Source organism: Pleurodeles waltl, chromosome 5 (genome assembly GCF_031143425.1).
Source record: "Pleurodeles waltl isolate 20211129_DDA chromosome 5, aPleWal1.hap1.20221129, whole genome shotgun sequence".
NCBI lineage: Eukaryota > Metazoa > Chordata > Amphibia > Caudata > Salamandridae > Pleurodeles > Pleurodeles waltl.
This window is the reverse complement of record NC_090444.1, coordinates 1,819,783,495-1,819,796,516: the sequence shown is the minus strand read 5'-3', so window position 1 is coordinate 1,819,796,516 and position 13,022 is coordinate 1,819,783,495. Positions and strand designations below refer to the sequence as shown.

At 45.5% G+C, this 13,022-nt stretch overlaps 1 protein-coding gene across 5 annotated transcripts in view; it reads right to left on the bottom strand.

Annotated features, from left to right (window-relative positions):
• CMTR1 (cap methyltransferase 1) overlaps positions 1-13,022 on the bottom strand; it is a 419,501-nt gene that overhangs the window by 122,086 nt on the left and 284,393 nt on the right. For all 5 annotated transcript variants that reach the window (XM_069236317.1, XM_069236319.1, XM_069236315.1 and 2 more), the window contains one exon: positions 10,507-10,638. In XM_069236317.1, the coding sequence (XP_069092418.1) occupies positions 10,507-10,638 (132 nt within the window). The remainder of the gene's footprint in view (positions 1-10,506; positions 10,639-13,022) is intronic.

Genomic DNA, 13,022 nt, shown 5'->3' with positions numbered 1-13,022 from the left:
CATGAACCTTAAAGAAGGGTTCCTTTAACATGAGTGCTTGGATCTCGTTAACACTCTGTGGGAAGTGACTGCAACTAAAAATACCACTTTTCAGAACAAAAATTGGCAAGGATAAGAATGAAGGGGCTCAAAAGGGAGCCACATGAGTCTATTGAAGGCTACATTGAGGTTCCAGGAGGGGGATCAGGGATGTCCTTGGAGGGAAAACTCTAAAGCCCTTCCAATAAAGCATTAATTATATGAACTCTGAACAGAGAGGAGTGTTCCTTGTTCTTTAAGTATGCTACCACAGCACATAAATATAAACGAATGGTTGTGTAAGTTAGGCCTGAGCTTTGCAAGTGAATCAAGTAGTAATGAAAATGTCACTTACCCAGTGTACATCTGTTCGTGGCATTAGTCGCTGCAGATTCACATGTTTGGCACAGTCCGCTGCCTGGTGTTGGGCTCGGAGTATTACAAGTTGTTTTTCTTCGAAGAAGTCTTTTTGGTCACGGGACCGAAGGACTCCTCCCTCTTTGGCTCCATTGCGCATGGGCGTCGACTCCATCTTAGATTGTTTTCCCCGCAGAGGGTGAGGATGGAGTTGTTTGGTATAAATAGTGCCCATGCAATGGAGTGAATATGTATGTATGATAAGAGTTTCTAAAAATTATTTACAAATGTTCAGATGTTTAAGGTTTATGATCTACTTCTAAACGGCTACAGGCTTCCCGGGGAGGTGGGAGGGTACATGTGAATCTGCAGCGACTAATGCCACGAACAGATGTACACTGGGTAAGTGACATTTTCAGTTCGATGGCATATGTTGCTGCAGATACACATGTTTGGCATAGACTGTAAAGCAGTTACCTCCCCTAAAAGCGGTGGTTTAGCCTGTAGGAGTTGAAGTAGTTTGGAATAATGTTCTTAGTACAGCTTGGCCCACTGTAGCTTGTTGTGCATTTAGTACGTCTACACAGTAGTGTTTAGTAAACGTATGAGGCGTAGACCAGGTTGCAGCCTTACATATTTCGCTCATAGGAATGTTTCCTAGAAAGGCCATTGTAGCACCTTTCTTTCTGGTTGAGTGTGCCTTTGGTGTAATAGGCAATTCTCTTTTGGCTTTAAGATAGCATGTTTGAATGCACCTGACTATCCATCTAGCAATGCCTTGTTTAGAGATTGGATTTCCTATGTGTGGTTTTTGAAAAGCTATGAACAGTTGTTTTGTTTTCCTGATTAGCTTTGTTCTGTCAATGTAATACATTAGTGCTCTTTTGATGTCCAATGTATGTAGTGCCCTTTCAGCCACAGAATTTGGTTGTGGGAAGAACACTGGCAATTCTACTGTTTGATTTAAATGGAATGGTGAGATTACTTTTGGCAGAAATTTAGGATTTGTTCTTAGAACTATTTTATTGTTGTGTATTTGAATAAATGGTTCTTGTATGGTAAATGCCTGTATTTCACTTACTCTTCTGAGGGATGTGATTGCAATGAGAAATGCGACCTTCCAGGTTAGATATTGCATTTCACAGGAATGCATGGGTTCGAAAGGGGGACCCATGAGTCTTGTTAAGACGATGTTAAGGTTCCATGAAGGAACTGGTGGTGTTCTTGGTGGTATAATTCTTTTTAGCCCTTCCATGAATGCTTTAATAACTGGTATTCTAAATAGAGACGATGAATGAGTAGTTTGTAGGTAAGCAGATATAGCTGCGAGGTGTATTTTTATAGATGAAAAAGCGAGATTCGCTTTTTGCAAATGTAGTAAGTATCCTACTATGTCTTTAGTAGAGGCATGTACTGGTTGTATTTGATTGGCATGGCAGTAGTAAACAAATCTTTTCCACTTAGATGCATAGCAGTGTGTAGTGGAAGGTTTTCTAGCTTGTTTTATGACCTCCATGCATTCTTGTGTGAGGTCCAAGTGTCCAAATTCTAGGATTTCAGGAGCCAAATTGCCAGATTCAATGATGCTGGGTTTGGATGTCTGATCTGTTGTTTGTGTTGTGTTAACAGATCTGGCCTGTTGGGTAGTTTGACATGCGGTACTAGTGAAAGGTCTAGTAGAGTTGTATACCAAGGTTGTCTTGCCCATGTGGGTGCTATCAGTATGAGTTTGAGTTGGTTTTGACTCAACTTGTTTACTAGATATGGAAGGAGAGGGAGAGGGGGAAAAGCGTACGCAAATATCCCTGACCAATTCATCCATAGAGCATTGCCTTGTGATTCGCGGTGTGGGTACCTGGATGCGAAGTTTTGGCATTTTGAGTTTTCTCTTGTTGCGAACAAATCTATCTGGGGTGTTCCCCAAATTTGAAAGTACTTGTTCAGAACTTGGGGGTGAATTTCCCATTCGTGGACTTGTTGGTGGTCTCGCGAAAGGTTGTCTGCTAGTTGGTTTTGTATTCCTGGAATAAATTGTGCTATTAGGCGAATGTTGTTGTGAATCGCCCACTGCCAAATTTTTTGTGTTAGGAGGCACAATTGTGTTGAGTGTGTTCCTCCTTGTTTGTTTAGATAATACATTGTTGTCATGTTGTCTGTTTTGACAAGAATGTATTTGTGTGTTATTATGGGTTGGAAGGCTTTTAACGCTAGAAATACTGCCAACAGTTCTAGGTAATTGATATGAAGTTTTGTTTCGTGTATATCCCATTGTCCTTGAATGCTGTGGTGATTGAGGTGTGCTCCCCACCCTGTCATGGAAGCATCTGTTGTTATAACGTATTGAGGCACTGGGTCCTGAAATGTCCGCCCTTTGTTTAAATTTTTGCTGTTCCACCATAGAAGCGAGAGGTATGTTTGGCGGTCTACCAACACCAGATTTTGAAGTTGACCCTGTGCCTGTGACCATTGTGATGCTAGACACTGTTGTAAGGGTCGCATGTGTAGTCTTGCGTTTGGGACAATGGCTATGCATGATGACATCATGCCTAGAAGTTTTAGCACAAGTTTTGCTTGTATCTTTTGGTTTGGAAACATAGCACTTATTAGCTTGTGGAATGCTTGCACTCTTTGTGGACTTGGAGTGGCAATTCCTTTTGATGTGTTGATGGTTGCTCCTAGATATTGTTGTGTTTGACACGGTTCTAGGTGTGATTTTGTGTAGTTGATGGAAAACCCCAGTTTGTGAAGGGTTTGTATGACAAAGGTGGTGTCGTTTGCGCATTTTTTTACTGTGTTGGTTTTGATTAGCCAGTCGTCTAGGTAAGGGAACACATGTATCTGTTGTCTCCTGATGTGTGCTGCTACTACTGCTAGACATTTTGTGAACACTCTTGGTGCAGTTGTTATTCCGAATGGCAACACCTTGAATTGGTAATGTATTCCTTTGAATACGAACCGTAGGTACTTTCTGTGAGAAGGGTGTATTGGTATATGAAAGTACGCATCCTTTAGGTCTAATGTGGTCATGTAATCTTGCTGTTTGAGCAGTGGAATGATGTCTTGTAGTGTGACCATGTGAAAATGGTCCGATATGATGTAGGTATTTAGTGTCCTGAGATCTAATATTGGTCTTAATGTTTCGTCTCTTTTTGGAATTAGAAAGTACAGGGAGTAAACTCCTGTGTTTTTTTGTTGTACTGGTACTAATTCTATTGCATCCTTTTGCAGTAGTGCTTGAACTTCTAGTCCTAAAAGTTCTAAATGATGTTGTGACATTTTGCGTGTTTTGGGGGGGATGTTTGGTGGGAAGTTGTGGAATTCTATGCAATAGCCATGTTGGATTATTGCTAATACCCAATTGTCTGTTGTAATCTGTTGCCAAGCTTGGTAGAATTGGCTTAGTCTTCCCCCCACTGGTGTTGAGTGAAGGGGTTGCGTGACTTGAAAGTCACTGTTTAGGTGGAGGTGTTTTTGGAGTCTGGAATCTTCCCCTACTCCTTGGGAATTGACCCCCCCGATATCCCCTGAAACCACCCCTTTGGAAGGAACCCTGATATGGTGTGGTTCTTGATTGTTGGCTGGTGGTGTCTGTGGGTTGGCCACGAAACCCCCCTCTAAATGGAGTTTTTCTGAAAGAGCCTCTGCTCTGCGGGGAGTAGAGTGCGCCCATGGCTTTGGCCGTGTCTGTGTCCTTTTTAAGTTTTTCAATGGCTGTATCCACTTCCGAGCCAAACAGTTGTTTCTCGTTGAAGGGTATATTAAGGACAGCCTGCTGGATTTCAGGTTTGAAGCCTGAAGTGCGTAGCCAAGCGTGTCTCCTTATGGTGACAGCAGTGTTGACTGTTCTTGCTGCAGTATCGGCTGCGTCTAGTGAAGAGCGGATTTGATTGTTTGAGATCGTTTGTCCCTCTTCCACTATTTGCTGCGCCCTTTTTTGGTATTCCTGGGGAAGATGGTCTACGAGAAGTTGCATCTCGTCCCAGTGTGCGCGGTCATATCTGGCCAGCAGCGCTTGTGAATTTGCGATGCGCCACTGGTTGGCTGCCTGTGACGCCACTCTTTTCCCTGCCGCGTCAAATTTTCTGCTTTCTTTGTCCGGAGGTGGGGCGTCGCCAGATGTATGTGAATTTGCTCTTTTGCGAGCTGCCCCTACTACCACAGAGTCGGGTGGTAACTGTGAAGTAATAAACACTGGGTCTGTGGGTGGTGGTTTGTATTTCTTATCCACCCTTGGGGTGATGGCTCTTGATTTTACGGGCTCCTCAAAAATTTGTTTTGCGTGCCGTAACATCCCTGGTAGCATTGGGAGACATTGATATTGGCTATGTGTAGCCGAGAGGGTGTTAAATAAGAAATCATCCTCTATAGGATCGGAATGCAGTTGGACATTGTGGAAGTCTGCAGCCCTAGCCACCAGTTGCAAGTATGAGGTACTGTCCTCTGGCGGTGACGGCTTTGTGGGGTATGACTCGGGATCATTGTCCGGCACTGGGGTGTCATACAGGTCCCAAGCGTCTTGATCCTGATCGTCATGACTTATGGTAGTTTGCGCTGGTGAGTGCATTTGTGGCGGTGTTTGTGCCGGCGATGCCTGTGGAGGAGAGGGCGGAGGCGTGACTTTTTTAACCACTTTGGCTTGTGGTTGTGTGTCATCCTTTGGAAGTCCGATCTTTCTTTTCCTCATGATTGGGGGAAGGGTTGATATCTTCCCTGTATCTTGCTGGATGCACAGTCTCTTTTGTGTGTAGTCCGATTCTACACTTTGGAGCTCTTGTCCAAATTTGTGCATTTGGCCACTTAGTCCTTGTTCCTCTGAGTAGGATGAAGGTGTGGTATTTTTCGGCGCCGAGAGAGAATGTTTTTTCGGTTTCGGCACCGACAGAATTTTTGTTCCTTTCGGCACGGATTCTCGGTGCCGATGTCTTTCGGTGCCGGTATCTTGTTTTTGTCTCTCGGAGCCGCTTTCTCGGCTCCGAGGTTGCTCCATGGCGGTCCCTCGACCGGAGTCGGGTGTCTTCGCTATGGGCGTGCCCTTTTTCGGCCCCTTCGACGGGTCGCCTGATTTATGGGTCGAGCCATGGCCTGTTGGCAGTGGCGTCCCCTGGGCTTTTGGTTTGTCGATGGATTTACTTTTCGACGTCTTACTCACAGTTTGTTGCTGTTGTTCGACGTCGGAGTCTCCGGATTCTGATTCCGGAACCGAGAATGTTTCCTCTTCGTCGTCGAAACGTTGTTTTGTCGACGTGGACGCCATTTGGTGACGCCTGGCTCTTCGGTCCCGGAGTGTTTTTCTGGACCGGAAGGCTCGACAGGCTTCACAGGTATCCTCCTTGTGCTCGGGGGACAAGCACAAGTTACAGACCAAGTGCTGATCTGTATAAGGATACTTACTGTGACATTTTGGGCAGAAACGAAACGGGGTCCGTTCCATCGGCTTCGATGTCGCACGCGGTCGGGCCGACCAGGCCCCGATGGGGGATCGAAACTGCCCCAAAGTCTTCCGATGATCGGTGTCGATGTACCTAACTATCCCGATACCGAACGGAACAATACCGACGCTTTCTTCCGAGATTCTGACTAACTTTCCGAACCGAAACACGGAGCGAAAAGGAATACGTCCGAACCCGACAGCGGAAAAAAAACAATCTAAGATGGAGTCGACGCCCATGCGCAATGGAGCCAAAGAGGGAGGAGTCCTTCGGTCCCGTGACCAAAAAGACTTCTTCGAAGAAAAACAACTTGTAATACTCCGAGCCCAACACCAGGCAGCGGACTGTGCCAAACATGTGTATCTGCAGCAACATATGCCATCGAACATAATATTCTGCGCTGTTGTCTTTAGTTGGTCAATGTCTTTAGTTAGGTAGTAGTGGACAAACCTCTTCCACAATGCCGCGTAGCAGGCCCTAGTAGTGGGGAGGCAAGCCTCCTTGAGGGTGACAATACACTCAGGGAGGCAAATTAAGGTAACCAAACGCTACGACTTCAGGAGCCAGATCACTATGTTGGCCTGCCAAGCACTGGGATGCCTGAAAGTGCCCTGGTGTTGCGTGAGAAGGTCGGCCTGTTGGAGAGCTTCTCATGTGGAACTACAGAAAACGTGAGGACCAAAGTTGCCTGGACCACGTGGGGGCCACCAGGACCAGAGAGAGGAAGGTTTTTAAAGCTTCTAAATCACATATGTAAGGAGTGAGAGAGGCAGAATAGAGTAAGCAAATATCTGTGACCAGTTCATCCATAGTGAATGGCCCATGAACTACTGGTGAGGAAATATAGAGGCGTAGTTTGGGCACCGGGTGTATTCAGCAATTTTGAACATATCTACGCTAGGACACCCCCAGCCCTGAAAATAGCAGAGCAGGACTTCAGGTGGAGGTCCCATTCGTAGACCTATTGGTGCATCCTGCTGAGCAGGTCTTCAAAGTTGTTGTCTGCTCCTCGAAGCTACTCCGTTAGGACATAGAGATCGACCAGCTCCAAATGTCCTACGCTAACCCTGACAGTTGGGAGGAGTGTGTGCTACCCTACTTCTGTAGGTAGTACATGGCAGTCATGTTGCCTGTTTGACCAGGACTTTATTGTGGTGAACATGCCAGAAAAAGACTAAGAACGCCAATTGAACTGGGAAGAACTCTAAGTACTTTATGTGAAGTCTGTTGGAGGAGAAATCCACAAACCCTGAACAGTTATGTCCTGTAGATTTTTACTCCCCCCTCCCCGCCTCTTTCCGTCCCCAGCCAGTGAGAGGTGTCCATGGTGATGGTTACTTGGGGAAATGGGTCTAGGAAAAATGTGCCCTATAACAAATTGTTGGTGTTCCACCACTGCAGAGATCGATGGGTTGCAGCCTTTATCGACACTAGATCTTCCTATTTACCCTCGGCTTGTGGCCATTGTGCTGCGAGGCACTCTTGGAGTGGACCCATGTGCAGTCGGGCATGGGTAAAAATGACGATACAGGAAGCCATCACGCCAAGTAGGAGCATCACTGTGCATACAGTTAGCTGACAATTTGGCTGAAAGAGAGGAAGAAGGGACTGACGCTTTGGCTCAAGCGGGTCTTGGGTAAGCCTTTCCAGAGACTGAATTCAGCATTGCCCCTAGGAAGGGCTGTGTCTGTGGTGGTTGAAGGTGGGATTTGCCCACATTGATGGTGAAGCCCAGACCGTGAAGTAGATCTAAAGTGATCTGTGTGTGAACTAGACATTGCTGCTTGCACTCTTTATCAGAAAATTGTCGAGGTACAGGAAGACATGGATGTTGCTCCTCTGGAGATGAGCGACAACCACTGCCAGGCATTTGGTGAAGACCCTAGACGTGTTGGTTACCCCGAAAATGCAGAAGTTTGAATTGAACGTGCAGTCCACAAGTGGTAAGTGGTTATCATGTATCTGAGTTAGCGGCCACGTGCAGAGTGGATTCGAAAATGGAAAAGGGTTCCTTCAAGTCAAGGGCAGTCATGAAGCCACCTTTCTGCAGCAATGGTATGACATCCTTGAGCGTGACCTGTTGGGAATGCTTCAACAGGATGTACGTGCTCGGGGGGTGGGGGTGGGGGACGGGACAACAGAATGGGCCTCAGGGACCAATTTTTCTTCAGGATTAGGAAGTACAATCATTTGACTCATTTTTGAGGAGGCACTGGCTCAATAGCTCCTCTGAGTATGAGAGTGTCCGCTCCTCTTGGAGAAGCTTCTAGTCTTTGGGGGAAAGAGTGTTTGCCAGGTGGGATGTTTGGTGGGAGGGCAGTGAGCTCCAGGCAATACGCCTGCTCTACAATGAACAGGACCACTGGTCTGAGGTGATGTTGTACCCTTGTGGAAGGAACCCCTGCAGACATCCCATAACGTGATGTGTGATCAGGGGGAAAGGAGAGTGAGTCACTGCTTAGGGGGGTGGCTCCTTTAGCCTCTCAACCCCCTCTCCTGCTCTTCGCATTGTTTCTCCTGTAGGCATCTCTGAAATATCCTCGGAAGACTTGGGGCCTCTGGTATGAGGAGGAAGCCTCCAGGGAAGTAACCTTTGTGCTGCCACCACATCGTGAGCAGCAAAAAGTGGCACTGGGCAACGGGGAATGAAGAACGCCCATTGCTTTCGCCAGATCAGTGTCTTTTTTTCTTTTTCTCCAGTATCTGATCAACTTGTGTGCCAAATAGGCATTCTCCATCAAACGCTATGTTGATCAGATGCTGCTGAACAATTGGCTTAAAGCCAGAGATGCATAATCAATGCCTATGTATTAGGACACTGGAATGTATGCCCCTGGCAGCGTCAGGCACATCAAGAACACACCTGATGTAAGTGTTAGGCAATAATAATACATACCATTACATTTTATCTTATTAAGTAGTATGCCTTGTCAGCCAGGACATTGGACATCTCATCCAATTGGCAATCAGTGATTTTGGATACAATTTCCACTTGTTCCTCGAAACCTAAACTACTGTTTATTATTATGGTGACTTTTGATTTAAAAGCTTCGTAACTTGGAGCTGTTCTAAACTCTGACTTGATCAAGAACATCAATATAGAAGAGAGCTTCCACATTCTACTGGCATGAACCATCACTTATTTAGGAACTATGTATTATTTCACAATATTTTTTTTATTAAATTTGATTTCCTGTTGATTGAGGAAAATCTATCTGTTAAATCAATTATAATTATGTGTCCTTTGACTCAATTAGTATGTATACTTAATTGATGGAAAAGTTATTACATTTTATATGCTCATGACACTTGTTTATTAACATGTCTAACTAGAGTACTCCACTACTTTGTGTCTTCACAAGAATTGTATGGCACACTGGATGTGAGAGAGTCTCAACTAAGAAGTACTCATCTTCTGGTATGGTGTGTAGGTCCGCCTCGTGAAACATTTCTGCCCTGTGTATAAACTCATGATATGAGGTGGTATCGTCAGAAGGGTAAGGTTTGGCAGGGTACAGATCCGGGTCACTGGCACCTATTGAGGGGTGATGGGGAACAACCCCATCATCATCCGAAGGGTCATCCTGTGGTTCATGGTCATAAGGAGGGCTATAGGGATCTAAAGGTGGTGGGATTCTCTCCCCATAAGATTAATATGTAGCCCCTGTGGGAAAGAAGGAAGGAGCCCATGTGGTGATGGAGGGGGAGGAAGATGTGGAGGTGGTGGATGAGGTTGAGGAGGAGGAGGTTCAGGAGGAAGAGCATGTCTTGTGGGCAGCAGACTGTCTTGATTTTTGTTTGCTTTGGAGGCAATGGAGGTTTCAACGCAAACTGTTCTAAAGTGAGCTTCCTCTTGCGAGAGAGTCTCCTGCACCTGTGGAGGTGGCTTTACAATGATTTTGCCTTTGTGAGGATATATACACAGCATTCACTGTGAGACTCCAACTCCTCCTGAAAGCACTGTAGGATGGGTAGCTTCTGAAAAGCACAAAGTAGCAGCAAATGCCATCATGACAATGTTGCTCCATGCCACATCAAGCTAATTGATGGTCACAACGATTCTGAATTGTCATTTTCAACTTGAATGTGAGTCAGGCGGATCAGGAGCCCTCGCCATGCTCTAGCGTTAGGCAGTTGTTGCGGACCGCGTGTTGATCTGCCCACGAGTACTTCGAGTGGCACTGAGGACAGTAACTAAAAGGTGTCTTTTCTATCACGGTTTTCCGTCATGGTTCTACCATTCTCGAGTCTGAGAATCACAGGAGAGGCCAAAGAGAAGCATGGACGAAACGGACAATGCAGGTCCGATGGAGGCATGGAAGGACCACAATGGTAAAAAGAAACAGGTGCACCGCAGGATTGTTCAAAGGCCAGGGGGACGTAGAACGAGAGGCCCCAACAAAGACAACCATGCAGTGTTTGCAAAGCACATCAGACCTCGAACAGTGGAAGAAAACAATCTAATTATGGAATCATTACCCCCAAGCGAATTACCAGTTAGGGGAAGAGTCACTATACCTCTTGACTGAAAAGACTTCGTAAAAAAAAAAAAAAAAAAACATTGCACATGCCCGAGCTCAATAGCAGGAGTATGAAGAGCATGTGTAATTACAGCTACACATGCCACAAACATATTGTTTAATTAAAACATGTTGCAAGGCATACCTCCTCTACAAAACTAAATGGTACAATTCCTACTTACCCCCAACCCTAAGAGAAACTTGTGTTCACCTCCAGAGACCATACACCTGTAGTCATACACATGGGCAATCTTCTCTATTGTTTTGGTGGTGAGTGGAGTTGGCTTGTGTCCAAACACTTCAATGTCTTTGCTCTGAAAAGTAAGTCAGTACCGAGAATTAGTTACTAGTTCAAACACCACCAATGTAAATTATTAATCAGACAAGAATATAGTACGATAAAAAAATACACTTTCCTGATGAAAGGGTCCTTTGTAGAAACTTTAAGAGAAAGAAGCCTTTTATCACTGGAAAAAAATAGTCACTTAATCTTTGCTGATACCTAAGGTAATCAATTAAAGCATAAATGAAGACAGGTTTATTTATTATTTTAATTTTATATATCATAAACATGGCATAAGGGCACCTACGTGTTTTGCTATGAAAATGTCTTGAGAAAGAGCACCAATGCACACATGCTAGGGATCATCAATTATAAAAGAAAGTTATCTACCTACAATACTATTTCTCTTCCCAGGAAGTTCTCATTGAAGTCATATACAGAGCACAGGCCCACACACGCCCAGGAACCCAGTACGTTAATATATACATATACATATGCATGCATTAAGATTTTCAGTAGAAAAGACAGCTTAAAACGACTAGACATTTTCTTTGCAACCTCTCAATAGGCTTAAAAAAAATTAGCACAATTGGGTTTATTTTTCGTTTAAACAAAAAAAGGAAATTACACTAAATAGTCACTGCATTAGGCACAGTCACAGTAGTATATGATGAAAAAGATCTTGCAAACTTTATTTGAAAGGGAAGTGAAGCACAATATCAGCAGATAGGCTGCACTATGCAGGAGAGTAAACATTGGCACTGTGCCTTTAGTGGTCTCACCCTTCCTCCTGAGTCCCATCAAGTCCAACATGTGACAATTAAGTCCGTTGTTTTTTTTACGGGATCAAGAAGATCCTGGATGTATATAAAGCACTGTCCCCCCTCTTGTCCAGGGAGGTGGGAATGCTGCTTATTATTTTGATGAGGATTCCACTAAAAAATAACTCGTTTTTCTAGGTACTAGGATTACAGGAAATACTTCTGAATAGAGGAGTATGTCAATCCCACTATACAAAGCGAACAAGAACAGATAGTATCAACCACTATCTGAACCTCTTTCTCAGAGAGGCCTGAACAGCCCCACAGTCTGAATCAAGCATGTTGTGTTTGGTCAATGTGTGTATGAACTTCCAGGTAGCGGCATTACATAGAATTAGGCACAACTTTCTCCGCTTTCTTACATCTAGTAGCCATTAAAGATTCAACACAAACTACATTTCCCAAGTGCACTAGGGAAAACAAACATGTCCAAATCAGGTTGCGTCCGTTCCTTCAACTGCTCCCGAGGACGCTCTAGCCCCCTCTTTTATCGCTGCTCCCGCAGCTTGAGATAAGTGCTCTATTTCTTCTCTCGGGTTCATGAGATTTGTTTTGTAAATGTGGTCGTTCTTCTAACCTGCTTTTCCTTTTCAGCGCGGCTGTGGGAGTTTCCTCCTATCTGTCGCGGCCGCTGCCATACTTGCTGACTCTCACGCCCGGTGCAGTCTTCTGACTGCCAGGGGAACTGCGCGACGGAATAACTCACTCTGCGCGCCTGCACTCTCACGGCCGGCGCGTCATTCCGCGCTCGCGGAGGCTTGGAGAGGCGCGCGTGGCCGGACGCTTACCGTGGCGGCACTGCATTGTTTTGTTATCTTGAGATTTAGAGAGCCACTGTCTGGAGGAGAACACCCTTTTTACAGTTAAGATCAAGTTTAAAATAGAACTGCTATAAATCCCTAAGAAAATAAGGGAGATCTAGTCCCAGGCCTACAGGGCTCAATCAATTAACCCTTTCAGGGCTAAACTCTACAGGGGACATCCCTACTTTATTATTCCCCTCATCAGTTTGAGAACCTCAGTATGGAGGGCATTAATGACTACTGCGAAGAAGAGGAGGTTACCTACCTCCCTATAGATCATGGGTACTCACAAACTTTTTCTCGGGGGCCAAAATTGCAGTATGGTTTGCGGCCGAGGGCCGCACTGAAGTGACAGCGAGGGGGGGGGGGGCTTAGGGGGGGCAGGGCTTAGAGGGGGAACAACCACTCCGCCCCCTTTTTCAAAACAATGCTAAACAATGCTGTATTTTGAATCCAGGTATAACTACCCCAACCCCAGTAACACACACTGCGCCATCTACACACTGCGCCATCTGCACACTGCGCCATCTGCTCTCACCCCTACCCCAGTAACACACACAGTGCCATCTGCACACAGTGCCATCTGCTCTCACCCCTACCCCAGTAACACACACTGCGCCATCTGCACACAGCGCCATCTGCTCCCACCCCTACCCCAGTAACACACACTGCGCCATCTGCACACAGCGCCATCTGCTCTCACCCCTATCCCAGTAACACACTGCGCCATCTGCACACAGCGCCATCTGCTCCCACCCCTACCCCAGTAACACACACTGTGCCATCTGCAC